This window comes from Ranitomeya variabilis, chromosome 2 (assembly GCF_051348905.1).
Source record: "Ranitomeya variabilis isolate aRanVar5 chromosome 2, aRanVar5.hap1, whole genome shotgun sequence".
NCBI classification, from domain to species: domain Eukaryota; kingdom Metazoa; phylum Chordata; class Amphibia; order Anura; family Dendrobatidae; genus Ranitomeya; species Ranitomeya variabilis.
In genome coordinates, this window is record NC_135233.1 from 29,138,953 (window position 1) to 29,163,574 (window position 24,622).

At 43.4% G+C, this 24,622-nt stretch overlaps 1 protein-coding gene across 1 annotated transcript in view; it reads right to left on the reverse strand.

The window, feature by feature from the left end:
• LOC143804275 (calpain-8-like) overlaps positions 1-21,368 on the reverse strand; it is a 68,760-nt gene extending 47,392 nt beyond the window's left edge. Inside the window, exon 1 of the mRNA XM_077282209.1 lies at positions 21,071-21,368. Within this exon, the coding sequence (XP_077138324.1) occupies positions 21,071-21,316 (246 nt within the window). The 5' untranslated portion in view covers positions 21,317-21,368. The remainder of the gene's footprint in view (positions 1-21,070) is intronic.
• Positions 21,369-24,622: the final 3,254 nt, after the last annotated feature.

Here is a 24,622-nt window from a genome sequence, read left to right on the forward strand (position 1 = left end):
ACAACGGATCCGTTTTTTTGATGGATCCAACTAGATGATACGGCTACATGGATCCTAAAAAAATCGGAGCATGCTCAGTTAAAAAAAACGGGCTCCATTCTAGCAAACGACGGACCGTGACGGATCCGTCGCTGTCCGTTTTTTTGATGGACACAAAAAAACTTTACTATGTCCATTTTCTCCAGTTGCCGGAAAACCAATTTTCGACGGATCCGACGATAAACGGATGAAATGTGAGGCAATCCGTTGCTAATACAAGTCTATGAGAAAAAAACGGATCCGGCGGCAACTTTTGCCGGATCCATTTAAATTTCGCCGGATTGTACCTGACAGCAAAAAACTGATGTGTGAAAGCAGCCTTAGTTTTTAGTATCATGCATTGATCTCTCATTATTGCAGTCTGTGCCACATTTGTTGTGGCTTCTGTGCCTGTTGTTGCTACTGCTGCTGATGCTACAATTTTTTAAAAAGTGGAGATTCGAAGTTGGGTCTCCATCTGGTGGGTTGCCTGTAGTGTAAGTTGTGTCAGAGGCCTATTATACTGTTTCTACTCTGTGGAAATTGATGCCACTTTAGTGACAATAATTTTTTGAAATGTGGAGACTCCAATTTGGGTCTCCATCTGGTGGGTTTGTTGTGGTGGAAGGTGTGTTAGAGACCTATTTAAATATTTCTACTCTGTGGAAATTGATGCCACTTTAGTGGCGTGTAACAATAATTTTTTGAAATGTAGAGACTCGAAGTTGGGTCTCCATCTGATGGGTTGCCTGTAGTGGAAGGCGTGTCCAAGGCTTATTATAGTGTTTCAGCTCTGTGGAAGTTAATGCCATTTAGTGGTGTGTGATAATTTTTTGAAATGTTGAAATGTGGAGACTCCAAGATAGGTCTCCATCTGGTGGGATACCTGTGTAAGTAGGGCTCCCAGACAGGAAGGCCTGATCTTACTTTCAGTCAGCTACCTGTGTTACTTTCCTTACATTTTTCTACCAATAGTACTGTATGATACTGATGGTTGTGCCATCTGAGTGTGGCTGGGAAAAAAAATGAAGCTGTTGCATAAGTTATCATGGTTTCCAGCAAAGCAGGTATACACCACTACCTTAACCACCAGGTCCTCATTGAAACTTCAATTCAAAGCTGTAAATGCTGGCCCAGACCCTGATACCTCATGCATTGCCTGTGGCTGACTGCTGCTATGCCATTAGCAAATTTCTACTATGGGTCAATAGATGCCACTTTTCATTGTGTCTGCCCCTAAAGGTACCGTTACATTAAACGACTTACCAACGATCACGACCAGCGATACGACCTGGCCGTGATCATTGGTAAGTCGTTGTGTGGTCATTGTAAAAGTAAAAAATTAAAAAAATTAAAAAAACACTACATACTCACATTCCGATGTCTGTCACGTCCCCCCGCCATCAGCTTCCTGCACTGACTGTCAGCACCGGCCGTAAAGTAGAGCACAGCAGTGACGTCACCGCTGTGCTCTGCTTTACGTCCGGCGCTGACACAGTCAGTGCGGGAAGCTGACGGCAGGGGACGTGACAGACATCGGAATGTGAGTATGTAGTGTTTTTTTAATTTTTAACTTTTACAATGGTAACCAGGGTAAATATCGGGTTACTAAGCGCGGCCCTGCGCTTAGTAACCCGATATTTACCCTGGTTACAAGTGAACACATCGCTGAATCGGCGTCACACACGCTGATCCAGCGATGATAGCGGGTGATCAGCGACCAAATAATGGTCCTGATCATTCCCTACGACCAACGATCTCCCAGCAGGGGCCTGATCGTTGGTCGCTGTCACACTATAAGGAGATCGTTAGCGGGATCGTTGCTGCGTCACCAAAAGCGTGACGTTGCAACGATATCCTTAACGATATCGTTATGTGTGAAGGTACCCTAATTTTAGCTGCTTGGAAAGCTTTTTGTCACCCCTTAAGGTGTTGTATATACGTTTGGTTTGGCCTTCCATTGAATTTAATAGGGTCTAAACTTTCAGGAAATTGAACCGAACCTTGAAAGATTAACTAATCTCTAATGAACATTGAATCAAATTGAATAGCAATACGGCTTCTGTATACTAGGAAAAAAATTGAGACGTTTAGCACATAATTTGGCCAATTCATGCATGCCCATCAACCAACAACAAGGTGGTCTCAAAACTGATGGGTCCTAACATGTCTAATGTGAATACCTCTCTAAAGGCCCCGTCTCACTTAGCGACGCTAAAGCGATCCCGACAACGATACGACCTGTCAGGGATCGTTGCTGCGTCGCTATGTGGTCGCTGGTGAGATGTCAAACAGTGAGATCTCCAACGATCGCAGCTGCGATCTCACTGTTTGACATCTCACCAGCGACCTGTAGCGACCTGTACAACGATGTCACATGGGAGCTATTATGACGATTCAGTGTCTGAGTCGTCAACGAGGTCGTTGGTAAGGTGTCAAACACAGCGATGTGTGCTACCCAGCGGGACCTCAACGATCAAAAAAAGGTCCAGGCCATTCCGACACGACCAGCGATCTCACAGCAGGGGCCTGGTCGCTGCTACGTGTCACACATAGCGAGATCGCTACTGAGGTCGCTGTTGCGTCACAAAACTTGTGACTCAGCAGCGATCTCGCTAGCGATCTCGCTTAGTGAGACGGGGGCTTAAGACTGTCTTTTACATCAATTAAGGAATTTGCACTCAGACCTCATGGGGCATCATAACACAGTACCAGACCCCAATCAGAGGACAACAAAACATTCACTCCTTATCTAGGAACTTTTCAATATTTATGGACACAGCTGTTTATCATTCCCCCATAATTACAGCTCTGTGCTGTGTTGTGTATAAATATGTGATTCTTCAGATGTTGTATTGGTCTATGCCTGATGAAGAGACCTGAGTAATCTCGAAAGCTTGCAATTTGTTACCATCTTTTCAGTTAGCCATTAAAAGGTATCAACCACTGAGGACTCTCAATTCTAAATATTTCTCTAAGACTGAAGTCTGAATTCCTGGGTAGATGTGAAAACTTCTCTTCCAAGTCTGATTTTATGGACAGGTAAGACATCCTTTCCCATCTACCCAGTAATTCAGACTTCAGGCTTAGAGAGGTATTGACAGCTGTCCTGCTGTCTCTCACCCCGACTGTGGTGGGTAAACAATTGTAGTTTCTGGTGCCAGGGACCTGTGTGAGAAGACTTGAAATGGTGACGGAGGAGGAAGAAGCAGCAGATGGAGTTGATGGAATGGTCTGTGGTTGGCGAGGCCCTTTAGTCCGCAGTTTAGTGCAGTGAGATTCCCACACTAAGTCATGTTGATGGCGCATGTGTTAGTTCATTCATGTAATTGTCAAATTATTGCAATTTTTGCCTCTACTGAGGTTTTATTTTTGCAAATTTGACAAATAACGTGTTCGGTCATGCTTTGCGGTGTCAAGAAATACCCAGGCTAGACAACCCTTGTGTTTCTTGCAAAGTGCACACTTGCGACCAGTGCTGGCCACAGCCAGAGTTGGTGCTGAGGATGCAGTGCTTGTCATGGTTGCATCACTTCAGGTTTACATGGGAAGCTGCAACATAAACACCTCATCTTCCTCTTCCACCTCCTCTGCTGAGCTACTCAGCTGCATTAATCTGGGTTCACACCAAGTGGGATCTACAACCTCATCGTCATCCTCTCTGTTCTCACACTCCTCACCCTAAGAGTCACCCTCCTCCTCCTCCTGCCTTGACACCATAGTACACTCCATGTGTTCTTCTGGTATCTAAGTCTCATCAGGATCATCTACACCCTCGGTGGTTAATGTCTGGTGACGAGGGTCTAGATTCTGCTCCGACCCTACTTCGCCTGGCTCCGGATCCAACATGAAAAAATTGTGGTCATCGGTGCAGATGCTTTCCTCTAGATTCTGTAATCCGTCGGAGCAGACCTCTGATGCCCATGGAGTTGAATGTGTGAACAGCTCTTCAGAATGGCTCATCTGAGGTGCCCCACAGTCAGTTGGGCATTTGGAAATTTTTGTCGCTGGGAGAAACAATGGTGATTGGGGTGCCACCTCTGAGTATTGTACAGTGTGTGATATTAAGGTGGAGGAAGAGGAGGAGAGGCCACTTGATGCAGCGCTTGCCATCCACTGTAGCACATACTCTTTCTGAGCCTCATCTACAAGGCGTACTGCTGTGTGACTGCCAAAGACAGTCATGTAGCCCGGCCAGTAACAGATGTCATCAGTGGTCTTTGGATAGGATGAGAGTGTTTATTCTGTTGAGCTTTCATTCACATTAACACCTGACCCACGTACACGTCAAACACCAAGCCTATTCCCTCTTCCACCACGACCTCGCTTTTTCTCGCTCATGATGTAAATAGCCTTCCCCTCTTCTAACCTGCTGTTTCACAACCTGAGGCCCACAGCTGTTAGTCACCTGTCACTAAATGAAAAATCACTATACATTTTCTTAGATAGGTATAAAACTGTTGTTCAGGCACACTAACTATTTTTAAGTGTAAATATGGCCTTTTGATTTGCCACTGAAACAGTTTTATCCTAAATGATTTGAGTAGCTAATTGGGCCTCGTGGCTGCACCACTATAATAGGCCTAACGATTTTTAAGTGGAAATCTGGCCTTCTGATTTGCTACTGAAATACAGTTTCGGCAAAAATAATTTGGATTAGGAAATGCAGGAGCGACGTCTTTGACACTGAGCAAATGGCACCAGCAAAACAAGATGTACGCTTTTATATGGACAGGGACATTTGACTTCGGCAGCCAATCACAGAAGTCCTTGTGTCATGACTAGGGTTGAGCGAAACGGGTCGATCATTTTCAAAAGTCGCCGACTTTTGGCTAAGTCGGCGTCTCATGAAACCCGATCCGACCCCTGTGCTTGTCGGCCATGCGGTACGCGACTTTCGCGCCAAAGTCGCGTTTCAATGACGCGAAAAGCGCCATTTCTCAGCCAATGAAGGTGAACGCAGAGTGTGGGCAGCGTGATGACATAGATCCTGGTCCCCACCATCTTAGAGAAGGGCATTGCAGTGATTGGCTTGCTGTCTGCGGCGTCACAGGGGCTATAAAGGGGCGTTCCCGCCGACCGCCATCTTACTGCTGCTGATCTGAGCTTAGGGACAGGTTGCTGCCGCTTCGTCAGAAGCAGGGAGAGCGTTAGGCAGGGTCCACTAACCACCAAACCGCTTGTGCTGCAGCGATTTCCACTGTCCAACACCACCTTCGGTGTGCAGGGACTGTGGAAGCTATTTTTTTTTTTTTTTCCCCTCAGCGCTGTAGCTCATTGGGCTGCCCTAGAAGGCTCCGTGATAGCTGTATTGCTGTGTGTACGCCACTGTGGAAACCAACTGCTTTTTTCAAAGCACATATCCTCTTGTTCCTTCCTTTCTGCACAGCTATCTTTTTTGTTTGTCCACACTTTTTATTTAATTTGTGCATCAGTCCACTCCTATTGCTGCCTGCCATACCTGGCTTAGATTACTGCAGGGAGATAGTAATTGTAGGACAGTCCCTGTTTTTTTTTTGTTTTTTTTGTGGGAGATTAAGATTGGCATTTCTGCTACAGTGCCATCCCTGTGTGTGCCATCTCTCACTGAGTGGGCCATAGAAAGCCTATTTATTTTTTCCGTGATTTGTGTTCTAAATTCTACCTCAACACAAAAACACTACATCAATCAGTGGGAGAAAAATATTGGCCTCAGTCAGGGCTTGTGTGCCACTGCTGTGTGTGCTATCTCTCATTCAGTGGGCTATAGAAAGCCTATTTATTTTTATTTTTTTTTTAATATTATTTGGTTTCTAAAGTCTCCCTGAAAAAAAAAAAAAAACCTAAAAAAACAGTGGGAGAGTAATATTGCCCTTTCAGCTTGTGTGCCAGTCTTGACTCCTGGGTGTGCCACCTCTCTCTCTCATTCAGTGGGCCATAGAAAGGCTATTTTTTTTTGGTTTTTTTTAATATTATTTGGTTTCTAAAGTCTCCCTGAAAAAAAAAAAAACAAAAAAAAAACAGTGGGAGAGTAATATTGCCCTTTCAGCTTGTGTGCCAGTCTTGACTCCTGGGTGTGCCACCTCTCTCCCTCTCATTCAGTGGGCCATAGAAAGCCTATTTATTTTTTTTTTAAAATATTATTGGGTTTCTAAAGTCTCCCTTAAAAAACAAAAAATACATAAAAAAACAGTGGGAGAGTAATATTGCCCTTTCAGCTTGTGTGCCAGGCTTGACTCCTGGGTGTGCCACCTCTCTCTCATTCAGTGGGCCATAGAAAGCATTTTTTTTTTTTTCCTTGATTTGTGTTCTAAAATCTACCTCAACACAAAAACACTACATCAATCAGTGGGAGAAAAATATTGGCCTCAGTCAGGGCTTGTGTGCCACTGCTGTGTGTGCTATCTCTCATTCAGTGGGCTATAGAAAGCCTATTTATTTATTTATTTATTTTCTTATTATTTGGTTTCTAAAGTCTCCCTGAAAAAAAAAAAAAAAACATAAAAAAACAGTGGGAGAGTAATATTGCCCTTTCAGCTTGTGTGCCAGTCTTGACTCCTGGGTGTGCCACCTCTCTCCCTCTCATTCAGTGGGCCATAGAAAGCCTATTTATTTTTTTTTTTAAATATTATTGGGTTTCTAAAGTCTCCCTTAAAAAACAAAAAATACATAAAAAAACAGTGGGAGAGTAATATTGCCCTTTCAGCTTGTGTGCCAGTCTTGACTCCTGGGTGTGCCACCTCTCTCTCATTCAGTGGGCCATAGAAAGCATTTTTTTTTTTTTTCCTTGATTTGTGTTCTAAAATCTACCTCAACACAAAAACACTACATCAATCAGTGGGAGAAAAATATTGGCCTCAGTCAGGGCTTGTGTGCCACTGCTGTGTGTGCTATCTCTCATTCAGTGGGCTATAGAAAGCCTATTTATTTATTTATTTTTTTTCTTATTATTTGGTTTCTAAAGTCTCCCTGAAAAAAAAAAAAAAAACATAAAAAAACAGTGGGAGAGTAATATTGCCCTTTCAGCTTGTGTGCCAGTCTTGACTCCTGGGTGTGCCACCTCTCTCCCTCTCATTCAGTGGGCCATAGAAAGCCTATTTATTTTTTTTTTTAAATATTATTGGGTTTCTAAAGTCTCCCTTAAAAAAAAAAAAAAACATAAAAAAACAGTGGGAGAGTAATATTGCCCTTTCAGCTTGTGTGCCAGTCTTGACTCCTGGGTGTGCCACCTCTCTCTCTCATTCAGTGGGCCATAGAAAGGCTATTTTTTTTTTTGGTTTTTTTAATATTATTTGGTTTCTAAAGTCTCCCTGAAAAAAAAAAAAAAAACATAAAAAAACAGTGGGAGAGTAATATTGCCCTTTCAGCTTGTGTGCCAGTCTTGACTCCTGGGTGTGCCACCTCTCTCCCTCTCATTCAGTGGGCCATAGAAAGCCTATTTATTTTTTTTAAAAAATATTATTGGGTTTCTAAAGTCTCCCTTAAAAAACAAAAAATACATAAAAAAACAGTGGGAGAGTAATATTGCCCTTTCAGCTTGTGTGCCAGTCTTGACTCCTGGGTGTGCCACCTCTCTCTCATTCAGTGGGCCATAGAAAGCATTTTTTTTTTTCCTTGATTTGTGTTCTAAAATCTACCTCAACACAAAAACACTACATCAATCAGTGGGAGAAAAATATTGGCCTCAGTCAGGGCTTGTGTGCCACTGCTGTGTGTGCTATCTCTCATTCAGTGGGCTATAGAAAGCCTATTTTTTTTTTTTTTTTTTTTTATTATTATTTGGTTTCTAAAGTCTCCCTGAAAAAAAAAAAAAAAACATAAAAAAACAGTGGGAGAGTAATATTGCCCTTTCAGCTTGTGTGCCAGTCTTGACTCCTGGGTGTGCCACCTCTCTCCCTCTCATTCAGTGGGCCATAGAAAGCCTATTTATTTTTTTTTTTAAATATTATTGGGTTTCTAAAGTCTCCCTTAAAAAAAAAAAAAAACATAAAAAAACAGTGGGAGAGTAATATTGCCCTTTCAGCTTGTGCGCCAGTCTTGACTCCTGGGTGTGCCACCTCTCTCTCTCTAATTGTGGGCCATAGAAAGCCTTTTTTTTTTTTTTTTTTTTTTTTTTTTAATATTATTTGGTTTCTAAAGTCTCCCTGAGAAAAAAAAATAAATAAATTAGGTGGGAGATTAATATTGACATTAGTGCTTGAGTGACAGTCCTGCGTGTGTGTCATCTCTGTGATTTTGTGCCACAGTAAACAGAGTGTGTAACATTGTGCCTGATTTTCCTTGTGGTCTCACCAACCTGTTAAGGGATATTGAAATCATACTGAAGTTATAGCTCACCGTGTAAGTTGTTTGACAGCAACAAATAAAGTTACTTTGGTTAAGATTTTAAAACAATGAGGAAGTCTGGTGCAAGAGGTCGTCGTGGGCGTTCATTGTCAGCTGGTAATGATGGTAGTGGTAGTGGAGCATCAGGTGGTCGTGGGGATAAAAATATTCCACCTAAGTCTGGAGCTGTGGAGCCAGTTTCATCGTCAGGCTACACAAGGCCTCGAACGCTCTCTTTTCTGGGAGTAGGAAAACCGCTTTTAAAGGCGGAGCAGCAACAGCAAGTTTTGGCTTACATTGCAGACTCAGCCTCTAGCTCTTTTGCCTCCTCTTCCGAAACTGGTAAATGTAAAAGCAGCGCGTCACTTGTGGATGTTCACGGTCAGGGACAAGTCGCTTCCTTGTCCTCCTCAGCAAAAACTACAACAAGAGAGAAGGATGCAGCAGGCGACACAACGGGTCACTCCATGGAGCTCTTTACACATACCGTCCCTGGCTTAGAAAGTGAAACATTTAACAGGCCATGCCCATTACAAGTATATTCTGACATGGAGTGCACTGATGCACAGCCACAGCCAGAGTACTATGCTGCTCCTTTGACTCAGACCACCACATTGCCCTCTCAGGGTACAGATCCACAATCAGACCCTGATGAGACTATGTTGCCCCGCCACGAACGCTATACCACCGACCGACACAGTGACACAGACGAAGTTGCACACGAGCTCGAAGAGGAGGTAATAGATGACCCAGTTATTGACCCCGATTGGCAGCCATTGGGGGAACAGGGTGCAGGCGGCAGTAGTTCAGAAGCGGAGGTGGAGGAGGGGCCGCAGCAGGCATCAACATCGCAACAGGTTCCATCTGCCGGGCCCGTATCTGGCCCAAAACGCGTGTCAAAGCCAAAACCTGTTGGAGCACAGCGTTGCCATCCGGTTAAAGCTCAGTCTGCAATCCCTGAAAAGGGATCCGAGTCTAGGAAGAGTGCAGTCTGGCATTTTTTTAAACAACATCCAACTGATCAGCGCAAAGTCATCTGTCAAAAATGTTCAACTAGCTTAAGCAGAGGTCAGAATCTGAAAAGTCTAAATACTAGTTGCATGCATAGACACTTAACCACCATGCATTTTCAAGCCTGGACTAACTACCAAACGTCCCTCAAGGTTGTAGCACCCTCGGCCAATGAAGCTAGTCAGCAACGCAACATCCCTTCCGTCACTGTAAGGACACCATTTTCCGCACCACCGGCAGTATCTGTGCAGGTTTCTTTGCCAGCCAAAAGCAGTCAGGGTCAGGGAATCACCAGTTTTGTAGGAGGAAATATTGCATCTAGGGCACCGGCGGAAACAATACCGTCTCCAACCGTATCTCAGTCTGCCATGTACACCGGCACACCCGAAAGTTCCACGATCTCCAGCTCTCCAGTCCAGCTCACCCTACATGAGACTCTGGTTAGAAAAAGGAAGTACTTATCCTCGCATCCGCGTACACAGTGTTTTAACGCCCACATAGCTAGACTAATCTCGTTAGAGATGATGCCCTACCGGTTAGTTGAAAGCGAAGCTTTCAAAGCCCTGATGGAGTACGCTGAACCACGATACGAGCTACCCAGTCGACACTTTTTTTCCAGAAAAGCCATCCCAGCCCTGCACCAGCATGTTAAACAGCGCATCGTCCATGCACTCAGGCAATCTGTGAGTACAAAGGTGCACCTGACTACAGATGCATGGACCAGTAGGCATGGCCAGGGACGTTATGTGTCCATCACGGCACACTGGGTGAATGTGGTGGATGCAGGGTCCACAGGCGACATCAATTTAGGGACAGTTGTGCCTAGCCCACGGTCTAGGAAACAGTTGGCTGTAGGCGTTCGCACCCCCTCCTCCTCCTCCTCCTCGTCCTCCTGCAGAAGCTACAGCTCTTCCACAGAACGCAGTCTGCCAACCACTCCATCGGCAGATGACACTGTTGCACACCAGTTGTCCCATTATGGGCCAGCTACTGCCAAGCGTCAGCAGGCTGTATTGGCTATGAAGTGCTTGGGCGACAACAGACACACCGCGGAAGTTCTGTCCGAGTTCTTGCAACAAGAAACGCAGTCGTGGCTGGGCACAGTAGATCTTGAGGCAGGCAAGGTAGTGAGTGATAACGGAAGGAATTTCATGGCTGCCATCTCCCTTTCCCAACTGAAACACATTCCTTGCCTGGCTCACACCTTAAACCTGGTGGTGCAGTGCTTATTGAAAACTTATCCTGGGTTCTCCGACCTGCTCCTCAAAGTGCGTGCACTTTGCTCACATATCCGACGTTCGCCTGTACACGCCAGCCGTATGCAGACCTATCAGCGGTCTTTGAACCTTCCCCAGCATCGCCTAATCATAGACGTTGCAACAAGGTGGAACTCAACACTGCACATGCTTCAGAGACTGTGCGAACAGAGGCGTGCTGTTATTTATTTGTGGGAGGATACACGGGCAGGCAGTAGGATGGCAGACATGGAGTTGTCAGGTGTGCAGTGGTCTAAGATACAAGACATGTGTCAAGTCCTTCAGTGTTTTGAGGAATGCACACGGCTGGTTAGTGCAGACAACGCCGTAATAAGCATGAGCATCCCCCTAATGCGTCTGCTGATGCAAAGTTTGACGCACATAAAGGAGCAGGCGTCTGCACCAGAGGAAGAGGAAAGCCTTGATGACAGTCAGCCATTGTCTGGTCAGGGCAGTGTACAGGACGAGGTAGCGGGCGAAGAGGAGGTGGAGGACGAGGAGGATGATGGGGATGAGTATATTTTTAATGCCGAACCTTTCCCGGGGGCACAGGAAATTGGTTGCGTGTCACGGCCGGGTTCTGGTTTTTTGAGGGACACAAGTGACGTAGATTTGCCTGCAACTGCCCCTCAACCAATCACAACCGGAGATTTGACAACTGGAACTTTGGCCCACATGGCGGATTATGCCTTACGTATCCTAAAAAGGGACACACGCATTACGAAAATGATGAACGATGACGATTACTGGTTGGCCTGCCTCCTTGATCCACGCTATAAAGGCAAATTGCAAAATATTATGCCACATGAGAACTTGGAACTAATATTAGCAACCAAACAATCAACTCTTGTTGACCGTTTGCTTCAGGCATTCCCAGCACACAGCGCACGTGATCGTTCTCACACGAGCTCCAGGGGGCAGCAGACTAGGAGTGTTAGGGGTGCACACATCAGAAGTGGCGTTGGACAGAGGGGTTTTCTGACCAGGTTGTGGAGTGATTTTGCTATGACCGCAGACAGGACAGGTACTGCTGCATCAATTGAAAGTGACAGGAGACAACATTTGTCCAGTATGGTTACTAACTATTTTTCATCCCTTATCGATGTTCTCCCTCAACCGTCATTCCCATTTGATTACTGGGCCTCCAAATTAGACACCTGGCCAGAATTGGCAGAATATGCATTGCAGGAGCTTGCTTGCCCGGCAGCAAGTGTCCTATCAGAAAGAGTATTCAGTGCTGCAGGTTCAATATTAACCGAAAAAAGGACTCGTCTGGCTACCCAAAATGTTGACGATCTAACATTCATTAAAATGAACCACAACTGGATTTCGAAATCTTTTGCCCCACCTTGCCCGGCCGACACCTAGCTTTCCTATGAAAAGCTCTTGCCTGTGAATTACTTTTCTAATGTCTAATTTGCTGCAGCTGATTGTACAGCATACGACATGTTTACACCTCCCTAAATGGCAAAACTCCCCACACGGGGCCGTGGTATCGCGACTTGGCGCAAGCACCCGTGAGACTGCTGTTTGTCTGAAGAGGTGGGTGTGCTCGCTTTTGGTTGACGGCATTGCTACTGGGTCCCTCATAGTACAATGTAGTGTCTCTGGCGGTGGTGGTGCGCACCCAACGTCAGACACACCGTTGTAACATGAGGGGCCCTGGGGCGGTCCCGCCGGCCTCAAGAGAGTTCCCCCCTACCCCAGCTCAAAATGTGCTCTACCACGTGCAAAATTATGTCGCACAGCTCCACCAATCTTTAGTCTATTCGCTGACATCATTCAATGTCTGGCACTGATAATACAAATTTGTAGACATCTATGATGCAACTTAAAGTAGTCTGTGTCTGTGTCCTATATTGGCACCATTAAATAGTTACTGCCAAATTACTATGTCAGAAACTCAGCAGATGAGCCCACCCCTGTACCTAAGTATGCCACCTTTTTTTTTGTTTTGGTTGTTTTGCGAGACATTAACATCTATTTATATTTTGGGAGTACTGGGACAGACACTCCTTGCACTACTCCTCCACTCACCACCAAGCTGCCCGTGTATCCATGTAACCGCTGTAAAACTGCCATGAGCCTATTGTTTGTTATTTTAGGCCTTTGAAGCCTGTCTGCGGTCCCTCCTTCCACTAGTCCTCCACTGACCAGACCACTGCTGCCCGTGTACCCCTGGAACCAATTATAAAGTGCCTACAGCCAGCCCATTTTTTTATGTTAGGCCTTTGAAGCCTGTCTGCGGTCCCTCCTTCCACTAGTCCTCCACTGGCCAGACCACTGCTGCCCGTGTACCCCTGGAACCAATTATAAAGTGCCTACAGCCAGCCCATTTTTTTATGTTAGGCCTTTGAAGCCTGTCTGCGGTCCCTCCTTCCACTAGTCCTCCACTGGCCAGACCACTGCTGCCCGTGTACCCCTGGAACCAATTATAAAGTGCCTACAGCCAGCCCATTTTCTTATGTTAGGCCTTTGAAGCCTGTCTGCGGTCCCTACTTTAAATACTCCTCCACTCACCACCAAGCTGCCTGCCCGTGTATCCATGTAACCGCTGTAAAACTGCCATGAGCCTATTGTTTGTTATGTTAGGCCTTTGATAGCCTGTCTGCGGTCCCTACTTTAAATACTCCTCCACTCACCACCAAGCTGCCTGCCCGTCTATCCATGTAACCGCTGTAAAACTGCCATGAGCCTATTGTTTGTTATGTTAGGCCTTTGATAGCCTGTCTGCGGTCCTTACTTTAAATACTCCTCCACTCACCACCTAGCTGCCTGTGTATCCATGTAACCGCTGTAAAACTGCAATGAGCCTATTGTTTGTTATTTTAGGCCTTTGATAGCCTGTCTGCGGCCCCTACTTGCAATACTCCTCCACTGACCACAATGCTGCCTGGAGTGCCTGCCTGTGTATCCATGTAACCGATGTAAAACTGCCATGACTGCCTACTGTTTGTTATTTTAGGCCTTTGATAGCCTGTCTGCGGCCCCTACTTGCAATACTCCTCCACTGACCACAATGCTGCCTGGAGTGCCTGCCTGTGTATCCATGTAACCGATGTAAAACTGCCATGACTGCCTACTGTTTGTTATTTTAGGCCTTTGATAGCCTGTCTGCGGCCCCTACTTGCAATACTCCTCCACTGACCACAATGCTGCCTGGAGTGCCTGCCTGTGTATCCATGTAACCGATGTAAAACTGCCATGAGTGCCTACTGTTTGGTATTTTAGGCCTTTGATAGCCTGTCTGCAGCCCCTACTTGCAATACTCCTCCACTGACCACACCAATGCTGCCCGTGTACCCCTGGAACCTATTTAAAAGTTCATAGAGCCTAGTTATATATTTTATTTACTATTAATAAGGCCATGATGGACTACGCTGTACCACGCTACAAGCTAACCAGTCGACACTTCTTTTGCGAGAAAAGCCATCCCAACCCTCCACCAGCATGTAGAAGACCGCATTGTCCATGCACTCTGGCAATCTGTGAGTACAAAGGTGCACCTGACAACAGACGCATGGACCTGTAGGCATGGCCACGGAAGATTACGTGTCCATTACGGCGCAATGGGTTAATGTGGTGGATGCATGGTCCACAGGGGACAGCCTACTAAGTCTGTCTGCAGTCCCTAATTCAAATTGTCCTCCACTGTCTAAATCGGAGCTTCCACCTTCTGGCTTTCGGCCTATAGTATCAGAAATTAAACTGCATTTGGCCTTCAACTTTGGTTAGGGCCTACTAACGGCTTCTGCCCCTCCCTGGTGTTGCCCTCAACTAAATAAAGCTGAGCTTCAACCTTCTGCTCCAAATTACCATTTTAAAAAATGCAATAGGCTTTTCCGGCCTACTAAAGGTGTCTGTCTGTGTGCCCCTGCCTGGTGTTGTCCTCAACTAAATAAAGCTGAGCTTCAACCTTCTGCTCCAAATTACCATTTTAAAAAATGCAATAGGCTTTTCCGGCCTACTAAAGGTGTCTGTCTGTGTGCCCCTGCCTGGTGTTGTCCTCAACTAAATAAAGCTGAGCTTCAACCTTCTGCTCCAAATTACCATTTTAAAAAATGCAATAGGCTTTTCCGGCCTACTAAAGGTGTCTGTCTGTGTGCCCCTGCCTGGTGTTGTCCTCAACTAAATAAAGCTGAGCTTCAACCTTCTGCTCCAAATTACCATTTTAAAAAATGCAATAGGCTTTTCCGGCCTACTAAAGGTGTCTGTCTGTGTGCCCCTGCCTGGTGTTGTCCTCAACTAAATAAAGCTGAGCTTCAACCTTCTGCTCCAAATTACCATTTTAAAAAATGCAATAGGCTTTTCCGGCCTACTAAAGGTGTCTGTCTGTGTGCCCCTGCCTGGTGTTGTCCTCAACTAAATAAAGCTGAGCTTCAACCTTCTGCTCCAAATTACCATTTTAAAAAATGCAATAGGCTTTTCCGGCCTACTAAAGGTGTCTGTCTGTGTGCCCCTGCCTGGTGTTGTCCTCAACTAAATAAAGCTGAGCTTCAACCTTCCGGCTCTCATTAAGTGGTTTTAAAAAAAAAAAATGGTGGTTAGGGCCTACTAACGGCTTCTGCCCCTCCCTGGTGTTGCCCTCAACTAAATAAAGCTGAGCTTCAACCTTCTGCTCCAAATTACCATTTTAAAAAATGCAATAGGCTTTTCCGGCCTACTAAAGGTGTCTGTCTGTGTGCCCCTGCCTGGTGTTGTCCTCAACTAAATAAAGCTGAGCTTCAACCTTCTGCTCCAAATTACCATTTTAAAAAATGCAATAGGCTTTTCCGGCCTACTAAAGGTGTCTGCCCCTCCCTGGTGTTGTCCTCAACTGAACAAAGCTGAGCTTCCACATTCTGGCTTTCGCCCTATACTATCAGATATTAAACTGCATTTGGCCTACTAGTGTGGTTAGGCCCTTGAAACAGTGTCTGCTGCTCTTGGGTTTGCTACTCCACTGAACAAAGCAATGCCGCCTGTTTAGTCCTGTTACCAATTTTGAACTGCATTTAGCCTACTTTATTCTTTGGCCCTATATCTGTTTCCTCCTCATCCTGCCCATTGCCCAGCCACTGCTAAATGAGTCTGCTGGTACATTGACCTAGACCACTACATTCCCCTTGTACTCTACACAGCCAGAATCTGACCCTGCTGAAAGTAAGGTTCCCCTTCCCGCATGTTATACCACCTTACACAGGGACAAAGAGGAAGGTGCAGATGAAAGTGCAGGTTCCTTCATCAGGTGGGGGGGCATACTCGTTGGCGACGTCACTGGCACAGGGCCCCTCAGAGTACGCAAAAGTGTCGCTGCTGGTGGGAGGCGCCCCCGCCATGCAAACACACCGCCGTACTTTGAGGGGCCCTGTGCCAGTGCCAATGCGAACGAGTGGGCCCCCCCCTGCTTGCTCAGGATCACAGCACTTGCAACGTTTAAATACTTACCTTTCCCTGCAACACCGCCGTGACGTAGTCCGCATTTCCAGGGCCCACGAAAAACTTGAGCCAGCCCTACTCCCCCCACAACTTTCCCCCAATTCCCTATGCCCAACTATTATTATACAGTTAATTAAGATTGGCAAGCTTCAGAAACAAGAATGGATGTTTTTGGCATTAAAATGGGCACTGTAGGTGTTTTCCTGGCCTCCACTCACTGCCGACTATGCTTCCCCATTGACTTGCATTGGGTTTCGTGTTTCGGTCGATCCCCGACTTTTAGCGATAATCGGCCGACTGCACTCGACTCGACTCTGGACAAAATCGGGTTTCCCAAAACCCTACTCGATCTTAAAAAAATGAAAGTCGCTCAACCCTAGTCATGACATTGTTCATGGTTTCTGCACCCTCATTGGTTGCTGGAATTAACACTCATAAAGTTAAGGAATAAAAAGCAGAGGGCCCTGCTCTTGTAATCTCTTCACATGCTCCTGTAACCTCTCCACATCCCCTCCCCTCATCAAACACGTAACCCCCCCTCATCATACAGCACCACTATCCTAGCCAAAGTAATATCAAAAGCATTAGTGGAAATGCGATGATTTGCCGAACTGTGACCGATTTTTGCAGACTTTTAGTAAAAATGCTTGTGAAAGCGAAAAAAATTCGAATGTGCCACGTTCAAGCCGAGATTTGACATTGGCGAACATTTTCCAAACACGTTCACTCATCTCTGCTCCTCACTTGCACTAGATAAAATTCAGTGTATTAGTTTTTCTTAAAGGGAATCTGTCACCTACTTTTTCGTATATATGCTTCGGCCACCGCCTTTAGGGGCTTATCTACAGCATTCTGCAATGCTGTAGATAAGCCCCCGATGTAACTTGAACGATATGAATAACAAGTTAGCTTATACTCACCTGGGGGGCGGTCCGGTCCAACAGGGCAGATAAAGTACGCCTGCGAAGGAGCCGCGACAGACGCAAGGAAGAAGATGTCATCACATGAAGATGGGAGGTGCCGGACACGGACCGCGATGACCATCGGACTGGACCGCCCCCCCCAGGTGAGTATAATCTAACTTGTTTTTCTTATCTTTCAGGTTACATCGGGGGCTTATCTACAGCATTACAGAATGCTGTAGATAAGCTCCTGATGGCGGTGGCCGCAGTTTATATACGAAAAAGGAGGTGACAGATTCCCTTTAAACTGTTTATTTTCAATGCATCTGTCATGATTAATATGGTTCTGTTTTGCTGAGTCACTTCTCATGGACAAGTCGCAAGTCAGTATAGTCAAGGAGTCCGAGGTCAAAAGCCAGGAGGGCACATCATAAACAGAAGGAAGAGACAAAGGTGTAGTCAGCTAATGGTCAGCGGTCAAAATACCAGGAAGATAAAGCGGATCAGAACAAAGCGTTTAAACAGATGGTCAGAAGGAGGTTCAAGGTCAGGCAATGAAAGATCAGCAAACAGAACACAAGGCACAGAGAGACAAACCACACAAAATCTGAATTTATATCATGCAGAAGTGTGTAACTAACAGCCATGTTAAGTAGCCGGCAATCACTTGGGACAATGAGTATCTGGAGACAGCCAGCACCTCCCAGTCTCAGATTGAACAACCGAGCTGTCAATCAAAACACTGACCGTTCAGCAAGCCCCTGCACCAGACTGGACACCTATCTCACTGACCTCATGAGACTTCTTAATAATAATGAATTAAATATACATTTGACTTACTCCTGTGGACGGAGAGTTACGTTCTTGGATATTGATGTGTCTGTGAATCCAGATGGTTCAATCTTTACCACCATTTTTAGAAAACCAACTTCCACCAACTCATTATTATACGCCGAATCCTCTCATTTGCCCTCTACTATTAGGTCTATCCCTGTAGGACAATATTTGAGAGCAAAAAGAATTTGCTCTACTGAAGATGCCTTCCAAACTCAAGCATCTGATTTGTACTCTAGGTTTCGGGAAAGGGGATATGGTCATCGACCAATCCGTCATGCCTATAACAGAGCCTGCAAGGTGACAAGGAATCAGCTTCTTTATATGAATAAAGACAAGAAACCTGAATTCGATAAAGTAAGACTGATTACGAACTTTAGTGGCCAATGGAAAGAACTAACTAACATCATACAAAATCGTTGGGCCATTTTACTAACTGATCCTATTTTGAAAAAGACTTTGACTCCTAAACCCCTTATAACAGCTAAAAGATCTAAAAATCTGTCCGATCTGTTGGTAAGGAGTCATTATGGTCCAAAAAAACCCATTCAGATGAATCCCTTTGGTGAAGTGCAAGGTTTCTTTCCTTGTAAAAAATGCAAGGCGTGTGCGAATACAATTAAGAGTAAGGTCTTTTACAACTTTGATCACTCACGTACTTTTTCTATCCGGAAATATCTTACTTGCACATCACAAGGAGTAATTTATCTAGCCTATTGTCCTTGTAACAAATCGTATATCGGCATGACCACTCGTGAGCTTCGCATTAGGATACGCGAGCATATACGCGACATAGAAAAATCTAAAGATCCAAATGAAAAAGAAAAATCTACAGATCCAAAGGAAAATGAACAGTTAAAAACTCTGGCTAGACATTTCAAAGCTGTTCATAATTCTGATGCCACTAACCTCCGTTTTATGGCAATTGACCAAGTGACCTTGGGGATTAGGGGTGGCAATTTGTTTAGAGTATTATCTCAAGTGGAAAGCCGTTGGATTTATAGGCTGAACACTTTAGTTCCTAATGGTCTAAATGAGAGTCATGGATTCGGTTCATTCCTTTAAAATAGTGTTCACTATAGGATTGCTATTCCCTAGTTTTTAATATGTTCGTATATGTTTTATTTGGTTTTACAATTTTAACTTACATGTTCAATTATCTTTTTAGATATGTTTATCTATATATTTGAGTGACCAAATATGTTGATTGTGGATTAAACGAGCTGAAGAAGGATATACGTTGGATTTGAAGAGCTATCAAGCATAATTATGTACAATTGTATTGTTAGGTTCATTATATTTATATTATGTATATTATTCTTGTAATTTTATGGTGTTTATTGATGAAATTGTATTTTATGATTATCAGTAATTTATTGTGGAATTCACTTTATCTAGTTATACTATGTAGATTAATTTTGTTATTTTATGGTGTTTACTGATAAAATTGTATTTTATCATTATCAGTAATTCATGTAGCACATTTTATTTTATCCATATTTATATTAAGCAGATGATTTTTTGGTGTTCATAGATAAAACTATATTTTATAATTAGTAGTAATTTATATTGCTTATATTGCACAATTCACTTTATTTATTCACATGTTTTATGGTCAAATTTGTACCTTAGGTTTTTGAATATTTATGCACCGATATATATATTTATTATTATATAAAGTATTTATATTTATATTTATAGAGGTATCGGTTTTGTTCATTCACATTGTTAATGTTGTATTTATGTATTTTTACTATTGTGCATGCTTGTATTTTGATTTATTCTGTTATCAGCTCTTATTGTTAAATATACTATTTAATCGTATGTCCACATAGACATAAGAACAAATATCATGCCTCTTTATGCTGCCTTTGCGGTGAAGGAGGTTGGTAGTATTGCCGTTCATATTCTTGGTATAGGCCAGTGCGCATGCCCGGGGACTCCCGAGTCCGGACCTTCCAGATTCGCTCACGTGATACGTTGGCGTCCCCCGCTGCTAGGCAGCGGTGGATTGCTTGCATCTCAGGAGCGAAGGAGGAAGTGCCCAGATGGGGCCGGGGAATACTCGCGCATGCGCCTTATATTACCGGATACCAATTAGGGACGGCATTCACATCATTGGTTCCCTCAAACTATATATACGGATGTTTGTGTTATGTTAGCCACGCCTCCTGAAGAAGAAAGGCGAAACGCGCGTCGGGGCGCCAGGTCCAGGGTCCAGGTTTCTAGTTGAAAGTAAGTGTAGCGGGCATTATTGGCATTATCAGCACCCCATGTTACCAGTACTTTTAGCTGGAATTGTACGCTGCACTGACAGCACATTTGCGGGGTTTTCAAGTGCTATAAATAGTATTTGGTAATTATTTTAATTCTATATAGGTAGCCCCTTGCTTACTTTCTTTCCTTAAAGGGCCAGTCACATTATTTGTTCCATAGAATTTAAAAATTTTTTTTGGGAGCGCCAGATTGAAAGTTCAGGGCTCCAATTTGAATTAAGTTTAGTGGGGAGTATTGGTATTTTTTGGCACCTTCTTATTGCTAGTATTTATAGCCGGATTTTGTATGCTGCACTGACAGCTCATTCTCTGGGTCCTTACGTGTTATAATTAACACTTGGATCTAATTTTATATTATATAGGTAGCCTTCACCTCCTTGCTTACTTTCCCTTTCTTTTGAAAGGGCCATTTATACTATTTGTTTGAGAATATTTTTCTATTAATATATACGGTCCAAATATTTATGGCTTTGGAATAATATAAAAACATCTGCAATACTGATTGTTTCTTACTATTATACCTGGTTTTACTTCCCTATGTACCTGATTTTGGTGGGTGGTACTTTACTTCTATACATGTTTATTTTGTTTATGTATAATAAAGTATTTATATTTTAAAGAAAAGGCTCTTTATCTCGTTGATTAATATACAATTGGGGTGTTGTGTTATAACCTATCTGTGAGCAGCAAAACATAGACTAGAAGGAGCTAAACAGATGACTATGTAAAAGTGGTTGAATAGAGTCAGTGTAAGATGGACGATGTCACAGTGTGAGATCTCCCACTAGACTCCTACGACAACTCAAGCTATACAAAATTATTTACAGTAAGCAATATATTAATCTGCTCAGCTCTTTTTTCCACCATAATACAGTGCACGTAGAGCAACGCTTTCAAAGTGGCTAATCTGTAAAAGAAGTCGTTTTGGAAATTTGTTATAAGTGAATTTACTTTACATAAAATTATGAGATACAGAAGAGTTTTTTTTGCTTGTCATCTCTTCTAAACAGATAGGAATATACATACACATTATTATTGAACAGATTCTTACCTTTGGTCTCTTCCACACTGTCCCCTGTGCCTTTTCTGTACCTGGACCCAGCCCTTCCTTGTCATCTTTGCCTAGGGAAGACTGCTCAGCTTTAAATTTTTCATCTTCAAATAGCTTTTTGGATGCCAGGTACTCTGCCTTCAGCTTCTCAAAGTCCTGATCAGCAAATTTTACAGGGTTATCAAGGGAGCCAAGACCCGCTGCCTTGGCCCTATCTTGGGCGATCTTAGAGGCAACTCCGGACATGATGTAAAGCTTTCTGTACTGTAGTGGATTATTATAGTGATGATTATAGTGGATGAACAGGGAGGTAGTTATACACAGTTATATGCATAATAAAACCCTTGAGCAATGAATGACACACATGATAAGCATGACTAGGATATATGCCTGACAGGACTAAAGCAGTATGAAAAGCAAATATAACTTTGGGGCAATTTCAAAAAGCTGGGAATTTCCAAGAGGCACTTTCTCAGGAGAAATGAATGCTCATTTAAACTAATGACCATTTCATGACCAAGTAGGGTCCATCAGATCATTCAGATTTGCACTTACCTCCTCATAGAAACCCAACATGTTAGTTAGGCATGACTTATTCTTCATGAATCCATGCTGGTTGTCAGTTATTATATTATTATCTACTATATATTTCTGCAGGTCATTTCTTATAATGCCCTCAAAAATTTTGCACACTACTGATGTCAGGCTTACCGGATGGTAGTTGCCTGGATTCACCTTCTTACCTTTCTGAAATATTGGTACCACGTGAGCCATCCTCCAATCCTGTTACAAGAGTGTCTAAGAATATGAGGTACAGTAGTCAATTATTAAGCTCAATTCCCTCAGTATCCGTGATTGAATGCCATCTGGGTCTGGGGATTTGTCAATGTTTAAATTGCTCAGATGTAGATGCACTTCTTTTTGTGTTAAACTAGTTATATCAGGTTGTGAGTTTTGATTTTTGTCTCGTTGAATGATCCCTATAACAGACAGTTCATTGGCTCAGCACCACCCTACATCTCCTCTCTGGTCTCAGTCTACCAACCTACCCGTGCCCTCCGCTCTGCTAATGACCTCAGGTTAGCATCCTCAATAATCAGAACCTCCCACTCCCGTCTCCAAGACTTTACACGTGCGGCGCCGATTCTTTGGAATGCACTACCTAGGTTAATACAATTAATCCCCAATCCCCACAGTTTTAAGCGTGCCCTAAAAACTCATTTGTTCAGATTGGCCTACCGCCTCAACGCATTAACCTAACTATCCCTGTGTGGCCTATTAATAAAAAAACAACAACATAATCACGTTCCTCCATCATGTTCTCATACACTTTATGCAGTTAATAGCCTCTGTGTCTGTACTGTTACATACTTAGGCAGTTAACTGGTTCATGCAGCTTTACATGAACACCCGAGCCTTACACTATGGCTGGTCCAAACAACTAAAGCAATTGTTACCATCCACCTCTCGTGTCTCCCCTTTTCCTCATAGATTGTAAGCTTGTGAGCAGGGCCCTCATTCCTACTGGTATCTGTTTTGAACTGTGATTTCTGTTATGCTGTAATGTCTATTGTCTGTATAAGTCCCCTCTATAAGTTGTAAAGCGCTGCGGAATATGTTGGCGCTATATAAATAAAATTATTATTATTATTATTATTATTGGTGAACACAGATGAAAAGTGCCTGTTTAATATCTCAGCCTTTTCTTTATTCTCTATGATTATCTTGTTGTTGTCATCTTTTAAGGAGCTGATACCTTAAATTTTTTTCTTTTTGGCATTGATGTATTTATAAAAAATGTTTGGATTTATTTTAATGTCATTGGTGATTTGGTTCTTTGTAGATAACTTTGCTAGCTTGATTTCTTTTTTACATTTCTTATTTAGATCTTTATTCTCCTGAAATGTTATTTCAGTATTCTAGGCTTTCAAGATTTTGAACGCTCTTTGTATTTGTCTTATTGAACTTTGCACTGTCTCATTCATCCATAATGTTTTTTTTTTTTATTCCTTGACGTTTTATTACCAGAGGGTATAAGTTTTCGGCAGGATTCTAGTAGTATTTCCTTAAAAATTCTGCATTTAAGATTGGTATCCACAGTTACCATGATGTTGTCCCAGTCTATACGATTAAGTTCTTCCTTTAATTTGTTGAAATCAGCTATCTTAAAGTTCCAGGTTTTGGCATTTCTCCTTTTGAATGTTTGATTAAAAATTATATTGAAACTTACCATGTTATGGTCACTGCAAAACCCGGAAGAAAATACTAATATTAAAGATCTGTAGAGTGTTGATATTTCCCAGCCATCTCGGATCAGCAGGACAGTTCTACATTTGGCCAGTTGTCCATCTATTCCGAGGTGTCATGGGTATGTCCCGATTTCAGCCATATGTCAGTCCTCAGGTTTTTATTTCTTGGTCCTCAAATACAGTTGACTATAATAGTGGAGCTGGAGTCATTAGATTCCTGCCTTACCATTGTCTTTGGGATAGGTACGGACTGGGGCTGAAATTCAGTCTTGGCATTTGAAATCACACAGGCCCATGTTGTCCCCGTCCCCATGAACCAGATGGGATATGTTACTAACATTACCCTGGATGGAGGAAACGAAGATTTTCTACAAGGCCAATATTTCTAATGATACCAGTGGCCTGCTGGGGTAAGTGACGGAGTCAGCAACTTTGTGCTCCATCACAACTCTTAACAGTGTGGGTGTCTTGAGAACACCGATTATGTTAACAACGTAGCAAACAAAGCAGCTCATGACCAAACAGGCCCTTCTGTCATTTACCAGAATTGCCAGATGGCCAGTCCGGCCCTGCTTTGGGAGGAGACTGAGAGCCTCAGTGATCATCGTTAAATTGTTGGGAAATCAGAGTTCCATTTTTTTGCACCACCACTGTAAAAGAATGGACAGCAGTAGAGATGTCTGAGTGACCGACAGAGAAGAGAAAGAAGAAAATGACCTCTGAAAAACTGCAGGGATCAAACTTTGACTAAAGGTGCATCTAGGAGAGTCGAGAGGTCGACGGGAGTTTGAGAGAGTTACCTTGTACATTGTGGAGGGATCTGTGGAAGCGTTAGTAAGCAAAAGCCTATGCGGACATTGCAAGAACTAGCAAAAATAAGAAGGAACATAGACTCTGATACACCTTGTATTAGACAGAGGAGGGCCTCATACACATTCTGTTAAAAATGTTAGGTGGTGGGACTCCTAGACTCCTAAAGCCTATGCACTAATTATAAGAGCTGCCATAAATTAGAAGTACACACTACAATACACCCTGGAAGACACGTAGAGGAGGGCCTCCGAAAAAAAATGTTTTCCTTTTTTTTTAGGAGTGGGACTCCTAGTCTGGATAAGCCTATGCACTAAGTGCAAGGGCTGCCAAAATATAATAATAATAGCAATAATAACATGATGAAACCTTCCATGCTTTCACTTATATACACTGGAGGAAATAAGTATTTGATTCCTTGTGATTTTGTAAGTTTGCCTACTGACAAATACATGGACTGTCTATAATTTTAAGGGTAGGTTAATTGTAACAT